The sequence below is a fragment of the Pseudorca crassidens genome, chromosome 18 (genome assembly GCF_039906515.1).
Source record: "Pseudorca crassidens isolate mPseCra1 chromosome 18, mPseCra1.hap1, whole genome shotgun sequence".
NCBI lineage: Eukaryota > Metazoa > Chordata > Mammalia > Artiodactyla > Delphinidae > Pseudorca > Pseudorca crassidens.
Window position 1 is genome coordinate 48,023,271 of NC_090313.1, and position 17,839 is coordinate 48,041,109.

At 36.2% G+C, this 17,839-nt stretch overlaps 1 protein-coding gene across 3 annotated transcripts in view; it reads left to right on the forward strand.

Moving 5' to 3' along the window:
* DIAPH3 (diaphanous related formin 3) overlaps positions 1–17,839 on the forward strand; it is a 551,502-nt gene that overhangs the window by 350,990 nt on the left and 182,673 nt on the right. For all 3 annotated transcript variants that reach the window (XM_067713991.1, XM_067713992.1, XM_067713993.1), the window contains one exon: positions 4,108–4,273. In XM_067713991.1, coding sequence (XP_067570092.1) covers positions 4,108–4,273 — 166 coding nt within the window. The remainder of the gene's footprint in view (positions 1–4,107; positions 4,274–17,839) is intronic.

Sequence of the window (17,839 nt, forward strand, 5' to 3'; positions counted from 1 at the left end):
CGTTTTCCTCATGTCTAGAAGAGTGGTACTTAGTGGTGTTTAGTGACTACTTATAGATTGGCTGCCAACCTGGCTGGCTGGCTGGCCAGATCCCGGGTACTGAAGAAGATCTATAAAATGTTTTAGATGTAGGGCTTCCCTGGTGGTGCAGTGGTTGAGAGTACGCCTGCCGATGCAGGGGACACGGGTTCGTGCCCCGGTCCGGAAAGATCCCACATGCCGCGGAGCGGCTGGGCCCGTGAGCCATGGCCGCTGAGCCTGTGCGTCCGGAGCCTGTGCTCCGCAACGGGAGAGGCCACAACAGTGAGAGGCCCGCGTACCGCAAAAAAAAAAAAAAAATTTTTAGACTATAAACATTGTAGGACTGATTGAAGCTGGTCCTTGTAAGATGATTAATGGAAGTAATAGACATCCTTGGTGGGGAAGGTGCAATAATGGGGGCAAAACATGAGAATAAATGTAGATTTACATTTAGAATAAATTTATGCTGGGTGGCTGGGTGGCTTGGGAATGAACAGTACTTGCTAACCAGGAGTTAAATCCCACATCTCATTCTGACTACTTAGTTGGCCAACACTAAACATTTTTGGTTCAATGTGTGTGAACACAGTTCTGGTTGTCATGTACCTTCATATGGGAAAATTATACTTGTTCAAGTAGAAGTTAATCAGAATTTGGCCTTAGTCCTGGTAAAGGAAAAGAAAATAGGTTTTACAAAAATATCAAGTAGTTGGATATATATCAATATTTCTGTAATGAATTTTATCAGAGTTTAATTTTGTTGTATAGCTCACCTATTTTTCTCAAGCTCTTTACAAATATAGAACTTTCTGGGGAAGAAAATAAAGCCTTATGACTACTATGGATATGGGCATTAACTTCTAGCTGGAGTTTAACAGTTGGTACAAGAACATCTGTGTTTGTTTTTTTCTTTTGGATAATGATGATTTTTTATGTGAATGTTCCCTCATCTGTTAATGAGAAAGTACCCAGCAGTAATGATGTAGAGTGCCTCATTAAGGTAACCATTTATTCCATTCTATCAAATAGTCATTTTAAACTTCTGAGAATTTATTTGGCTATTTCCAGAATTATTTCAGTTCAATCACAATTTTACCATCTTTGTGGATAATTCCACTTATTTAAAGCTCTACTTACTTTCCTTTGGGAGCAAATTGTTTTGTAGATAAAAATGATAAGAAAGTTAACTTATAAAACTCTCTAGCTGTTAAAACAAGACCATGTAATTTCCATCGTTCTGGCTCTTGGTCTTCTTTCCCATCACATCATTTAATAGAATTTTACTGTTTTATTTAAGTATGCTCAAGCATATTTCTGATATGTCATTAACTTTTGATTCTTAACCTACAATCTAAGAAGTGTTATTGAGTAATAGAGCTTTATTTTAACCTATTTGCCAAACTGATTCCTGTGAATGGGCATATTCCCAGGTATTAGAATAAAATTACTCATATTTATTAAAACTCAAAGCCTTATAAGCAGTGATAAGGGCAAAAAAGGAGTAGCTGTAGAACCATACAATTAGAAACACTCACCATAGTAGTGCAACCTGTTGTCCAGAGTAACTACTTTTTAGGAACTCTGTTAGCTCTTAACATTACATCCAAATTGTATGTGTTCGTGTGTGTGTGTGAATGTGTATATGTGCAATTTTATGAAGAGAAGTTCCTTGACTTACATCAGACTTTTGAGGAGGCCTGCTACTCTTCCCACCGAAGTTTGAGTGATGACAGTAGGGTGAAATAAGTCATTGGCACCAATGTAGCTGCAGATGATTAGACTTAATACAGCATCTAGAAAAAGGGTTAATAATCACAGGTGATCACATGGCAAAAACAAAACACTACTAGGGGATTGTACTAGAAGGGAAAACAGAGAACTTCATTACAGAGATACCTGGACTAAAAGTGCTATATATTCAGTGGAAGAAATGATCACTCACAATTGCAGAGATTAGAGAAGGTGGCTTCATGGAAGAGGAAGAATTGAACCAAACTTGGAATGATAGGTTTGGACAAGCAAAGGCAGAAAATGATTCCTCTTTTAGGCAGGAGTTAAGGATATATAAATAATCCATGTGGATATAGTCTCTATCTGGGACATAAATTTTAGGTGAGAGTTTATAGATGGAATATATAAACCAATGTTGATTTCTCAATTTGCTAGGTAAATGAAGGGATACTTACTGCACATTACAAATCAATCACCATATGTTCCATTTAATGATAGTTTCTGAATGCATTTCAAGTGTAATTTTTATTTACATAAATTTACTTTACTTACAGCATTTCACAAATATGGATGTTTCACGAGACAAAGTATATGGAAACTTGTGACTGTATAATAATTTCTTATGATTTTGTGATTTCACTAATACAAAATCTTTTGTTCATCCAAGGATTAAAAAATGATGCTACATATAAATGCATCGACCACTGGTACTATTATGATTTAGATTCTTAGAAAGTATGAGGAGGCATTTTGCTGTTTAAACTAGCCAAAGAAAGATCCATAGATTTTCTAAGCTCATTAGAAAAAAAAAAACTCAATTTAACCTATTGCATTAGAATCTAGACTCCTTACATTCTAGTCTGTTCTTCTAAAATACTATATATTTAATTAAGCAGAGCATAGTATTAAAAAACAAACAAACAAAAACAAGCATGGAAGGGCAGTATGTAATCTGTGGATTGACCGTAGACATGGGTACAGGTGATTGATGGGGATGCCTTGTTTCCTTGTGGGAGCAGCATTCTTCTCTGCCCCAGGTTCACCACATATCTGGCAACAGTGCTACCTCTTTCTTTCATTCTTTTTCTCAAAACAGAGGGCCTGGATCATTTTCCTTATTTCATCCTGTACTGGAGAATGCTCTGACCAGAGGAACCATATCTTTTTGAAATTGTGGACAATTTTTCTTTTTAGACATAAACATTCCATTTTTTTATTTTGTTCTCCCAGTCTGAGTCTAGTTATTCTTATTTTCTGACTTCTGAAAAAATGTGTTAATATCTGTTTATCCTTTTGTGTTAGAGACAATATAATGACTTCAGTAAGTTTAATGTCCCAGTTTAAAAGAGCCATAGATAATTATGACTGATGCTGTAGCGGAGTCGCCTTTTCAGAATGTGGTATGGAGATTTTTTATCTGGCTACCACAGCAATCTGTCACACCACAAAGGAAATTCTATTGTTTGTTTAGAAAATGTGTTCTAATGCCACCACCACATTCACAGAAAGTTAGTCTTCTCAGTCTCAGTGTGCTTTCAACTAATTGTCATAAATAAGTGAGAAAAGAACATTTCTGTGTGTGTGTGTAATCATAATTTTAAATCATGTAATTCATAGAAGAAATTGTATACCAATTTTCCAAAGAAGTTAAAACATGAATTTACTTATACAATATAAGAAGTTTTTAATGTAACTCAAAAAATTTATTGCTTTTAGAACCTTAAGTAGAGCTTAAATTGAATAAGTGGGCAATAATAAGACCAAGTATTTATATGTATTACGAAATGCCATTTTTCTAAGAACTTTGTATGTATTAACTCATTAGTCCTCACAACAGCCCTATAAGTGATGTTATTATTATTATTCCCATTTTACAGGTGACAAAATTGTGGCACAGAGAAATGAAGGCATTTGTCCACAGGCACAATACTACCAAGTGCAGGAGCTAGAAATTGACCCCAGGTTGTCCAGTGTAACTACTATGCAAAATGCCTATGTTATTGATTTCAATATCATTGAAACTACTGAACTATAATTTTAAATCATATTGCATGATCTGATAAGATAGGCAAATTTGAAGAAAAATTTCCTTGAACTTAATTGTAAAAGAGAAATATTAAATATATAAATAACTTTTCTGATAACTTCACCAGTGTTAATTAGGAAGCACACTTAAGATTTCATCACTGTACAGTGTAGATTGAATTGTAAGAATGGTTAACTATTAGAGCTAATTTTGGCATTTTGGAGATATGTAATAATGACTAACAATTAAATTAAAACATTGGACTTATAGGATTTTTTTTCCCCTAAAGCATTACTTTGTAAATTTCAGAATACCTTAACTGTAATATACAGCTTTGTTATCAGTGCAAAAGAACACTATGAGAAACTTTCAAAATTACATGAAAACATGGACAAGTTATACCAGAGTATAATGGGGTACTATGCCATCGATGTGAAGAAGGTGTCTGTGGAAGACTTTCTGACTGATTTGAATAACTTCAGAACCATGTTCATGGTATGTTAAAAATCTTAATTTGTTTTTTAAAAGTATTTGTATCTATATTACTATTATTATATTACTATAATATATTACTATATTACATATTATAATTATATATTATATTATATATATAATGTAATATATTACTATCTATTATTACTCTTATTACTTCATTCTACTCCTGTTGTCTGTAGTAAAATCTACCTTTTCTGATATTGAAAGTTAGCTTTAAAAATTTCAGATTTTTAAATCTATTGAAAAATGTGTTTTGTCCTTTTTTTGGCCTTCCCAACATTAAGCTGTAATCAGAAATTTTGATTGAAAAAGTGACAAATTCTGAAGCTTTTCGTAAAGACTCCCCTCCTGGCTGACTACAAAGCACTTTTGTAGTAAGCTTTTGGCTATGAATTTGTTTCTTTATACTTAAGATCAATTTGTATTTTTGTGGTATAATTTTACCAAATTCTGTGCAGTTCTTATGAAGCTTTTTTCCCCTTTTCTTAATGCATTGTATAATAAGCCACCTGCGATTTGCCTTTGAATGGATTTTACATTCCTAGGGTTTCCTTTAGATACTTTAATAGGGAGGTCAGGTCTCTGATGTGGAATCCTTTCATTTAGGCATTAAAAAGATCTTTTGAAAAGTATTAGCTGATTAGATGGGGGAGAAAACCACACACGTATTCAAGTGAGAAAGCATTGTTTCCTCTAGGGAAACTGGTAATACATTTCTACAACAAAAAATTACGTTATTCTTAATAGATGGGTGAGTCACTTCTGTGTTTCAGCAAATGTTTGTGGGGATTAAAAAGTTTTGAGGTGTAAAGAAAAAGAAGGTTGAATTTAAAGAAGGTTGAATTTCTTTTTAATCTCAGGAAAACTTTATTGCTGAATTTATTGGACTTGATTATAATCACCTGGTTGTGACTAGCTACCCTTTCAATAAAAACTCAATATTTTAAATGAAAACTGGTCTACAATAAGTGCACATTTGCTCACAGCTCTAGTTTATTTCTTCCACAAATTCAAAGTGATTTTTTAAATTATTTTTTCACTACCAGAAATGAATCTATTAAATATATTTATTATGTGCCTATATTCGTGACGTATAATATACTACTTTAATTTTTATAATATTTTATGAGACAACATGGCTTAGTGGAAGTAGCAAAGGCTTTGCAGTTTGAGAGAGCAAGGTTTGGATTCCACACTAGTTAATATATGACTATGATTCCTTTTAACTTTCTCGAGCCTCAGTTTCCATATTTGTAAAAGGGGATGTTAATTCCTTTCTCATGAGAGTATTTAAATATTAAATGAGATAATATATATTAAGTGTCATAGCTCCTGGTGCATGGTAGTTGCTTAATAAATTATTATGCAGTAAAGGGTTAACTCAGTGGGCTTAAGGTACTCAAACCCTGTACATTTTAGAGAAAGTAGTGGCCCTTGACTGGCTCTGGACAGAGCAGCTGTGAGCCTTGGAATATCCTGCCCGGTATGGCCTTCTTTGTATACCTGGGGCCTTGGGCCAAGCTAGATAGTTTATGCAAAAAATGTGATTTACGGTGAACACCTACTTTTGTTCACCAGGGGCCTTGGGCCACACTGTCAGTTCGTCGTCTGTGGGGTGCTGGAGACTGAGTAGCCAAGGTCATTCATGCAGGGAGTCTATATTCATGCCTGCATGACTGACCTCAATAACTCTTATTATTTATTTATTTATTTAAATTTTATTTATTTTTTTGGCTACATTGTGTCTTAGTTGCGGCACGTGGGATCTTTTGTTGTGGTGCATGGGCTTCTCTCTAGTTGTGGCATGCAGGTTTTCCCTTCTCTAGTTGTGGCGCGCAGGCTCCAGGGTGAGTGGGCTCTGTATTTTTGGCATGCGGGCTCTCTAGTAGAGGCACCCGAGCTCAGTAGTTGGCTTAGTTGTCCTGAGGCATATGGGATCTTAGTTCCCCAACCAGGGATCGAACCCATGTCCCCTGCATTGGAAGGTGTATTCTTTACAACTGGACCACCAGGGAAGTCCCCTCAGTAACTCTTGACATCAAGGCTTGGGTAAGCTTCCCTGGTTGGCAGTACATCACACGTGTTGTCACACATTATTGCTGGAATAATGAAACTCCACTGGAAGAAGACAACTGTGATTTTAATCTATATCCTTTCACTGTAAGAAACTGTTAACAGTGAGTGTAACAACTTTTCTGAGTTCTGTGAGTCCTTCCAACAAATTATCAAGCCTGAGGGTGGTCTTGGGGACCCATGACACAATTATGCATAAAATTATAAAATGCATATATAAAATAATAATACCCATCAGATATTGAGTATTTTGTATGAACCAGACATTTTTCCAAATGCCTAACATATATTACCTCAGTCAATCTTCATGATAATTCTGTATCTTTTCGTTGTTTCTATCCCCCTTTGGCAAATGAAGAAAGAGACCAAGGCCGTATTGTCTGGTTTTGAAACCAGATCTAATTCCACATCTTCCTGAGATCTGGTAGGAGTTCTCTGGGTGACTTGGCATTTCTGTTACTAGGTGATGGGCAGAGAGAGAAAGTGTTTGAATGGAGAAGGATTCAAGGTGGAGGGTCATAGAGTGACAGCTATACTTTGCCTATTTCACAGTTTACATGGTCCTAGAAGTAGCTGCTATCACACACACATACATATAGACACAGACACACACACACACTCATATACACATTGTACTAAATTAAAATCATTAGAGCTAAGTATAAAACACTTTATCTAAATAAGTAATCTGGAGAGGGAATTTTCTTTAGAATAAAAATAAGCATAAAGAAGACTGTAAGGGAAGTATAATTTCACACACAAATTTTTTCTTCCTTTCTTTATAGTTATACTCCTTGAATTTTGGACACTGTATCTTTAAAAAGACCACAGCGTCAAGACTGATAGAAATTACTGACAAATAGATGTCTATTTGTCAATGTCTTCTGATCTCTTAGGTTGCTATTTAATTCCATACAATTCAATTGTGGAAACCAGGCTAATTTCAATGAGTTAGTGTGAAAATATTGGGGATAGATGTGGACCTTTAATATGTTGAAGGTTTGTTCTGGAAAGCCACATTAATACAATAGGCAAAAAATATATTTTCTCTTTAAGATACACTTAAGATATGTTTACATTGTTAAGTATAGTTGATACATTAAACTATGTTTACACTATTACTTCATCCACTGACATTCATGATCCCTGGTCATGAATGAGCAGCAAATGTTCCGGTAAATTGGAGGTCCGTTTTGTATTACACATAAGAAGTTGGAGCACTGTCCTCATTCTACACCTGCCCTCCACTATAGCAGCTTACTATGGAATGTTTTCTCTCGAGTTCTGGCCACTCTGCTCATTGTTCCCTATGCCTGGCACACTCCCTCCATATTTTGCCGGGCTATATTATTGTACTCGCACTTCTAATCTGTGCTCAGAATTTCCTTCATCTAGTATCAGATGCCCCCATCTACAGTGGGTGGCATTCTCTAATAGCTAACACATATACTGCCAACCAAGTGCCAAGTGTTCTCATTCATTTTGTCGTTACAACAACAAACAGATGTGGTATGTGTACTGGATTATTCCCATTTTACAAATGAGGAAACTGAGGCTTAGATAGATAGTGACAGCTAGCAGGTGACTGAACGGAGATGCTAAGCCAGGGAGTCTCACCAGTGTTAACTAGGATCTCTCAACTAATTTGCATAGATAGAGCTGTTCAGCATCTTCCCTTCCTTCCTTCCTTCCTTCCTTCCTTCCTTCCTCCCTTCCTTCCTTCCTTCCTTCCCTCCTTCCCTCCTTCCTTCCTTCCTTCCTTCCTTCCTTCCTTCCTTCCTTCCTTCCTTCCTTCCTTCCCTCCTTCCTTTTGTCTCCCTGAGAGACTTTTTACAATAGGTAACAAAGGAACATCTGTTTCAGTCTGCTGCCTCAAGCCCAGTAGACCAAGGGGGGAAGCTTTCATGATCTTGTGGCTTCCTCTGAGGAACAGCTGTTCATTGTGACAGTTTAACTTACCCCTTTTCTATCATCTTCAACCAAATACAGCTGCCACTGATGGAATTGCTAAGACCCTGTGCTAGGTGCTCTTCATGTGTCATCCCACTTAGTCTTCACAACATTTTTATGAGATACAGAATGTTACCTGGAGGGAACTACAGGCCAGAGAAAGAAAATCCATGCCTTGGCAGACGCACTTCAGAATTGGCAGGGGCAGGATTAAATGGAGGCCTGACTGCCTGACTCCAAAGCCTGTACTTTTTTTTTTTTTTACCATTTCCAAGTACATTGCTCTCAGAGAGTTTGTAAGAACAATCAAAATGTAATTTTTAAGGTTTTTTATAACTTACTAGAGGGAATCAGCACAAGGCTCACCTTATTTCCTCACCCCTTGATAGAATAACTTTCTGTTTACATTGATGAGCTCACGATAGAAAAATGTTTGCAGGTCTGGTTCTATTTCAAAGCATAAAATGTTCACTTTTAAAATTATAGGCCTATTAATGCAAAGCCTTGTGGCTGGGATGAGGGTTAAGGTGAGCGGTACAGAGTCAGCACCTCTCTGTAATAGATTTTTATTTCCCATAGGACTCATGTGAGGCATAAAGTTCAAATTGGAGGTACTAGGTGGAAATGTTTGGCCTCACACTATAGGCTGAGCAAATTGGTGACCCACCAGGAATCAAACTTCACCAAATGAAATTCGTGCCTTCAGTGGTGTAGTGTTACATAGAAATCATCGTTTTCCACTGTGGTCTGGTTTTAGACTCATTGTTATATGCCATTACCAATGCACCTGTTATTAAAAGAGATAACATGCTTCTCCAGGATGAATTGAGCTCATTATGGAATTTTGGTTGGATCTTACAAAGACCCTCTTGTCCCCCTTTATATATATATTTTATCATCTTTATTGGAGTATAATTACTTTCAATGGTGTTAGTTTCTGCTTTATAACACTATATCCCCATATCTCCTCCCTCTTGCGTCTCCCTCCCACCCTCCCTATCCCACCCCGCTAGGTGGTCACAGAGCACCGAGCTGGTCTCCCTGTGTTATGTGGCTGCTTCCCACTAGCTACCTATTTTACATTTGGTAGTATATATATGTCCATGCCACTCTCTCACTTCGTCCCAGCTTACCCTTTCCACTCCCCATGCCCTCAAATCCATTCACTACGTCTGTGTCTTTATTCCTGTCCTGACCCTAGGTTCTTCAGAACCATTTTTTTTTTTTTTTTAGATTCCATATATATGTGTTAGCATACGATATTTGTTTTTCTTTTTCTGACTTACTTCCCTTTATCTTATCCAACAGCTGTAGCAGGCTCATGTTTGTCATTTGAGTTTAAAACTAATTTTTGTGTCTCTCGTTGGTCACTGTGGCTTTGAAGCATATGTATGTCCTGGTCCCACCTCCCACTCATCTTTATATTACATAGTCTGCTCAAACTGCTTTTACTCCCTTGGGCCCAAATTACATGGTTTCTTCTTCAACACACTCACGTCTTATCCTGATGATGCTTCTTTTTTACCATTGGAAGGTCTTTTGCTATTTTCTTTCTTTACCCAGAATTATTAGCACAGTACAACAACACTCTTAACTCCTTGAGCAAATTTCACCTGACACCTCATTTATTTTACTTAACATCTCATCTTAGAGAAATACTTCCGAATGCTTAGGATTCCTTTGTTATTTGTCTTCTTATAAGTAACATGTTTGAAAACAAATTTTCTAATAAGTTTTACTTATTAAGAATATGTCATTTTTCTGTTTTAATTAGACATATGTAACTATGTAGACCCTTTGAGTTTACAATATTATATATTCGTGTATAGAATTGATGTGATTACACTTAAAGAAGTCAAACTTTTTTGTTCACGTAGCTTTTATCCTGAGCACATAAACATTCTCTGTTGGGATGTTGAAGTACTAGAAAAGTCACTAGACATCCTTCTTTATTAATAGGTTCAAAGACCCTGCATATCTGGACACCCCACTTTAGCGTTAGGATTTTGAGGATAGCAGAAAGCAATCCCTGCCTTAAAAGGGATTACTGTTGCATACACAAAAGGTGGAGGTGCCTTGTATTTTTTTTTTTTTTTTGCACTGGGTTTAGATATATGTGCTGAAATTTGCAGTTATTAAAGTCTATAAAGTCCAGTTTGTTTCTCCCTAAATTTTGTTTTCCACATATATACCTCCCATCTGAATTGTGTGATGACAGTCAAAGAAAAATAATTTCCTCTGATTTCTTCACATTTTAAATGATTGCTGAATTCTGCCTATGATAAGCCTCACACTTTGTTTGTTTTAAATAGTGATGTTTTTCCTGTCCACGTCACTACTGGGGAGACAGCAGTGGCTGGGAGTGCAGGCTTTGGCATCCGAGTGCCTTGGGTGTTATGACTTAGGCAGATTACTTAACCTCCTGAGTCTCAGCTCCCCATTAATAACAGCATGTGTTTCTTAAGGATGTTACAGTTTGAAGATCAAATAACATAATGTTCATATACCCTCAAAATAAGTGATCTCTCTACATAGAATAGAATTAATTTTTACCTTTCCCATTTCATTTTAATAAGATCTATAGTTTAAGGATTTTATCTCTTTTTAATTTTATGCTTCCATATAAAATACTCTGAAATAAATGGCTATCTATTTTCCGTCAATAGCTTTGTCTTTAGATTATGTCTACAGTTTTGTTAAAGTTATGTTTCATCTAGTTAAAGATTTATCATTCATGCTGTTTGCAGACTTTAAGTTGATTTTTGGTTCACACAATTGAAAGATACCGTGTAGTAAACAAATATAAAATCAGTTATAACTCATTTTGTCTTGCTGCATGTGTTGATCAAATACAATTTATCCTTCTAGTGAATACTCAGACTAAAGTAGTGATTTGCCAAACAAAAATGAAATCATCCAATGAGAGGGTATTTTTAGTGTAAATTTTTTTCATATAGAGTACAGCTAGAACAAAACTCATTTTGCCGAATCATTTAAATTACCCCAGTTTGATGCTTCTCAACTCTAAATGTCATTTCTGATGATTACTATATAGACCAACTGGGTGACCAGCAGGAACTCCAAGGCATTAAGCATTTTCTGTATGCTCCTTAAATCTTGTAGATGGACTCATTATACACTGTCAGAGAAAAGAAAATCATGTAAAAGTCCTGTGATTGGATGTTGAGCCAGCTTATGTAATTATAATAGGAAGTATCTTCTATCCTTGCTGATTTGGGTGAGGTTACGACTTGAAAATTATCTTCACTGGCACCATTGTTATTCTGAGATCGTACTTAGAGGTATAAAGCTTAGAGGTATAAAGCTCCAAACCTAGAACAAAATGAATATTCTAACTATAGAATCTTCTTTTCTTCTTACCTGTTAGCATCTGTTTATTTAAAGAACTAGATCAATTCCAGGTGCTGAATATTTGGGTTTGCAGCCTTGAAAATGAATTCTGTTTGGTTCTTCTAATCTTTGTTCTTTAGGCTTTTCACAATAAAAACACACCTAGATTACTTGGCTTAATTTTTCTCTTTGCTGATAAGATTTATTCTTAGTATGCATTGCTTAGTGGGATAATAAATGCATTTGACTGACAGATTTCTGTATGACTAAATGACTGGTGATTTGTATATCCCTTTTACATTTTAAGTATTTTGTATATGGAAATAATATAGCAAAAAGTAAAGACTGAATTATTTTAATACTGTAATAAGAACAACAATTGATAATGGAGAAAAAAGAAATCAACTACATAACTGATACAGCATAATAAGTATATTAACCCTTGTAATTGGAAAGATAGCACTAAACGAGGATACCACAAATGAAAATGAATAAAACGGCATATTCTTTGTACATCAGATATACTGGTCTTCCATGTCCTGAACAGGAGAGGACAGGGGCTTCCCTGGTGGCGCAGTGGTTGAGAGTCTGCCTGCCGATGCAGGGGACACGGGTTTGTGCCCCGGTCCGGGAAGATCTCACATGCCGCAGAGCGGCTGGGCCCGTGAGCCATGGCCGCTGAGCCTGCGTGTCTGGAGCCTGTGCTCCTCAACGGAAGAGGCCACAACAGTGAGAGGCCCGTGTACCGAAAAAAAAAAAAAAAGAGAGAAGGACAGAAAAAACACTATTGGCTTAAGGCTACTTTTTATGTTATGTTTAAATATTACCATGTTTATATGGAATATTGTTGGACTTTGGTTGGATGTTTTCCTTGAGGAGCTGATTAGCAATAGCTAAAAAAAAAAAAAAAAACATGCTGTCCTATCAACAGGCCTATCTTTAAGCACCATTCTTCATGGCTGCTGTCTTGTGCCTAATCGTGCCTTTATTTAGCCTCATGATTGGCAGATAAAAAGAAAAAGAATATTTTTATAGTATATCACTTCAGAACACAAGAGAAGAGAACATATTTAATGGAAAAATCAAGTTCTACTTTGGGAAAACCTTAATTGTGAACATTTCATACTTTATTTATTAAAGACATTGTTTAATAGTTTGAAAAATCTCATTTGCTTGAAAATTTTGCAAAGTACTTGGACGAATTACAAACAAACTCATGGCATAATTATGAAGGGCCAGTAATGTTAAGTCCCTGATGGGCTAATAAGTAATTTGGTGTTTCATCTGAGGCTGACTTTACAATAAAGAGCAACTTGAAGCTAAAACTGTTTAATCATCAGCACCTGCACATCCTTTGGGACATTCTCAAAGGATAGTTTTCCATTTTCATAAGTTTCTCGGGTCGTAGAAAGTTCAACTAAAAACACTTTGTCTTGAATGTTAAGGTGATGAAGCGTTGGTGCCGGTGTATAGTATATCATGCTTTCCTGTTCTCACTGATAGCATTTTTTAATTGGATTTGGTAATACCAGAGAAAATAATCTGATTAATTTTAACTGTCATTCTAGATTCCTTTCTAAAGCATCTACCTTATAATTATTGCAAATAAAGGTTTCTAAGAATAAACGTATTTTCCATGAAGTAGTTATAATCTATTTAGTTAAAAAAGTAATTTTGATGGAAAACTGATAAGTAGATCACATACCTTTTACATGCTTAGAGACTTATGACTGGTATTAATTATCTAAATGTTTTTTCTTTCATGTTGTGTATATACAGGAGTACAGGAATGCGTTTTTAAAGTAGTCATCAGGAATTTCTGGGAAGCAGTCATTCCATATGGCTGAGTGTTGCCTCTTAAGGTTAGGTAAAGTCCTAACAAGCATTTAGTGGGAATGTGCTAGACTCTTATGTGGTTGTTTACTTTGAGAGAATTAGCCTATGTCTTCATAGTCCTAACATCCATCTCTTTGGAAGGCATGCAGATTTAAATTCAGTTTGTCTAATCTCATTTTAGGGACTTGAGACAAAATTGAATACTTAGGCAAGAAGAAAAGATTTTTGAGTTTAGTAAAAACTGTACTAAGAGATCCCTGGCTGACATAGGTTAAATATCCATTAATGGTGAAAGAAATATAACTCTGAACAAGAAGATACTTATAAACTTAATATTTTTTCATTTAATAAAATTGCCAAAATTTTCTGTTACAAAAATATATAAGACATTATCATATGTTGAAAAATGTTGAGTTGGACAGATTAAACTATTTAAATAGGCTAAGAATCAAATGGAGAAATGCAATCAAAAAGTGAGGATCGGGCTTCCCTGGTGGCACAGTGGTTGAGAATCTGCCTGTTAATGCAGAGGACACGGGTTCGAGCCCTGGTCTGGGAGGATCCCACATGCCGCGGAGCAACTAGGCCCGTGAGCCACAACTACTGACCCTGCGCGTCTGGAGCCTGTGCTCTGCAACAAGAGAGGCCGCGATAGTGAGAGGCCCGCGCACCGCGATGAAGAGTGGCCCCCACTTGCCACAGCTAGAGAAAGCCCTCGCACAGAAACGAAGGCCCAACACAGCAAAAATAAATAAACTAATAAACTCCTACCCCCACCATCTTCTTTAAAAAATAAAAAGTCAGGATCTGTGGAAGTCTGCTTGTGTCTTATACTCAAAATTTTATTTTACTACAATTTTATCTTATAACTTAAGGCTAATATATTTGTCAAGTAAAGGCGTAGTTGGAATATAGACTATTTCTTAGGCTTTTTTGGGAGGGGGTAATATGCACATTGATTTTTTAAAATTTTACTTTTGGGGAAAATAAAACGACTGTTGTATAATTGGGCAATATTTTAGGTTTATCAGAAAAGTCAAATTTCAAGTGAGGAATTTATCGAGGGGAAGAACACAGGAAACTAAACTCTTTTCCAGAAAAAATCTCTTAAAGTTTACCAGAGTATTAAAAACAATGTGTGTGTGTGTGTATGCCAGGCACTTCTGTAAGCCATTTACATGTATTAGGTCGTTTAATTCTTAAAATATCCCTATAAGCTGTGTATGTGTACATTTATACATAATTCATATATATATATGTTAAATTTTTAGCAGTAAATAGCTAGACTTCAGGTCAAGAGTACACCTAGCTTCCATGTTTAGTTCATCGCTTTATCTTCCCTGCCAAGTAATCTAGCTGTATTGGATGCATGCTTTGGTACTTCCTATCAACTCCATGTACAATCATATTCCAACGTCTCTGGATGGAAGGAATTTATATTCTCATAAGATCTGTGAAAATTGGCATCGCCCCTTTTTCTTGATAGAAACATATAAATGATGTAAGCTAGAAATGGCTCTTCATTGATTTGTTACTGGATAAATAATTGTGTGTTTGAGGTATTTGGTTAATGACATAGTAATAATGAAAATAATTTTATAAGTTTGTAATAATATAATATTACTACTAATAATATTAATAATTGCTAACATTTATATAGGTCCTACTATGTGCCAGGCACTTCTGTAAGCCATTTTCATGCATTAATTTATTTAATTCTTAAAATATCCTCATAAAGTAAGTATTATTTTACCCATTTTACTCAAGAGGAAACTGAGATACAAGTCACACAGCTATTTAGTGTCAGGTGGAGATTCAAACAAAGGCAATATGACTTCAGATTTCCTCCTTCTAACCAGTATGCTCTTTCTAATATACAGTAATAAGCTCAGATAGATTTTTAAAAATAATTTCTGAAAGCAGTGAAAGGTCATATTTACTGTATTTTTTAAGACATTCTTTTCATTCAGCAAACTGTTTTGAGTGCCTGCCTAGGACTGACTTTATATGGCTGTGCAATGTTAAATTGTTTACCTTTAGATTCTAAAACATACATGTATAATGTACCCAGGGAGAAATATACAGTGTATAAGAACTGCCACATTATACAAAAGTATTTAAAGATTTATTTTTCATTTTATTTATTTATTTTTAAATTTATTTATTTTTGGTTGCGTTGGGTCTTTCATTGCTGCACGCAGGCTTTCTCTAGTTGCTGTGAACCGGGGCTATTCTTCGTTGCAGTGTGCGGACTTCTCATTGAGGTGGCCTCTCTCGTTGCGGAGCCAGGGCTCCAGGCACGCGAGCCTCAGTAGTTTGGGCATGCCGGCTCAGTAATTGAGGCGCATGGGCTTAATTGCTCCACAGCGGGTGGGATCTTCCCGGACCAGGGATCGAACCCGTGTCACCAGCATTGGCAAGCGGATTCTTAACCACTGCACCACCAGGGAAGTCCCTACGAAAGTATTTAAGAAATAAAGATTATGTGTTGGTCAACCTTCTATAAGAACAAACTTTTGAGGACTTTGCTTTTCACAATATGTTAATAGGAATTCCTTTTTTTTTAACATCTTTATTGGAGTATAATTGCTTTACATTGTTGTGTTAGTTGCTGCTTTATGATAAAGTGAATCATCTATACATATACATATATCCCCATATCACCTCCCTTTTGCATCTCCCTCCCACCCTCCCTAGCCCACTTTTCTAGGGGGTCACAAAGCACCAAGCTGATCTCCTTGTGAGATGCAGGTGCTTCCCACTAGCTATCTATTTTACATTTGGTAGTGTATATATGTCAGTGCTGCTCTCTCACTTTGTCCCAGATTACCCTTCCCCCTCCCTGTGTCCTCAAGTCGATTCTCTACGTCTGTGTCTTTATTCCTGTCCTGCCCCTAGGTTCTTCATAACCATTTTTAAAAAACTTTTTAGATTCCATATATATGTGTTAGCATACAGTATTTGTTTTTCTCTTTCTGACTTACTTCACTCTGTATGACAGACTCTAGTTCCATCTACCTCACTACAAATAACTCAATTTCGTTTCTTTTTATGGCTGAGTAATATTCCATTGTATATATGTGCCACATCTTCTTTATCCATTCACCTGTTGATGGACACTTAGGTTGCTTCTATGTCCTAGCTATTGTAAATAGTACTGCAATGAACATTGTGGTACGTGACTCTTTTTGAATTATGGTTTTCTCAGGGTAGATGCCCAGTAGTGGGGTTGCTGGGTCATATGGTAGTTCTATTTTTCATTTTTTAAGGAACCTCCATACTCTTCTCCATAGTGGCTGTATCAATTTACATTCCCGCCAACAGTGCAAGAGGGTTCCCTTTTCTCCACACCTTCTCCAGCATTTATTGTTTGTAGATTTTTTGATGATGGTCATTCTGACCAGTGTGAGATGATACCTCATTGTAGTTTTGATTTGCATTTCTCTAATGATTAGCGATGTTGAGCATCCTTTCATATGTTTGTTGGCAATCTGTATATCTTCTTTGGAGAAATGTCTATTTAGGTCTTCTGCCCATTTTTGGATTGGGTTGTTTTATCGATATTGAGTTGCATGAGCTGCTTGTATATTTTGGAGATTAATCCTTTGTTAGTTGCTTCATTTGCAAATATTTCCTCCCATTCTGAGGGTTGTCTTTTCACCTTGCTCATTGTTTCCTTTACTGTGCAAGAGCTTTTAAGTTTCATTAGGTCCCATTTGTTTATTTTTGTTTTTATTTCCATTTCTCTAGGAGGTGGGTCACAAAGGATCTTGCTGTGATTTATGTCATAGAGTGTTCTGCCTGTGTTTTCCTCTAAAAAAATGTGTCTGGCCTTACATTTAGGTCTTTAATCCATTTACAGTTTACTTTTGTGTATGGTGTCAAGGAGTGTTCTAATTTCATTCTTTTACATGTAGCTGTCCAGTTTTCCCAGCACCACGTATTGAAGAGGCTGTCTTTTCTCCATTGTATATTCTTGCCTCCTTTTTCAAAGATAAGGTGACCATATGTGTATGGGTTTATCTCTGGGCTTTCTATCCTGTCCCATTGATCTGTTAATATGGATTCTTAAATATCCATCCCACTGCAATACAACAAAGCATTTTAAAACATGGCTGTTTTGTGTGAAAGCAAGGGAGATCTCTGAGGGTGAAAAGGGTTAAAGAGAAAAGGACAAAGCTGAAACTTACATGTTGAACATAACATAGGTACACAAGGGGGAAAGCCAAGCTTGCCCTGGGATGCCAAGATTAAGACCAGGGCTAAATGCAGGTTAGGTACACTGCATAAGATTTATATGCCAAGCCTAGGACAAAGGAAATTAAACTTATACAGGTTACAAATGATACCTGATTA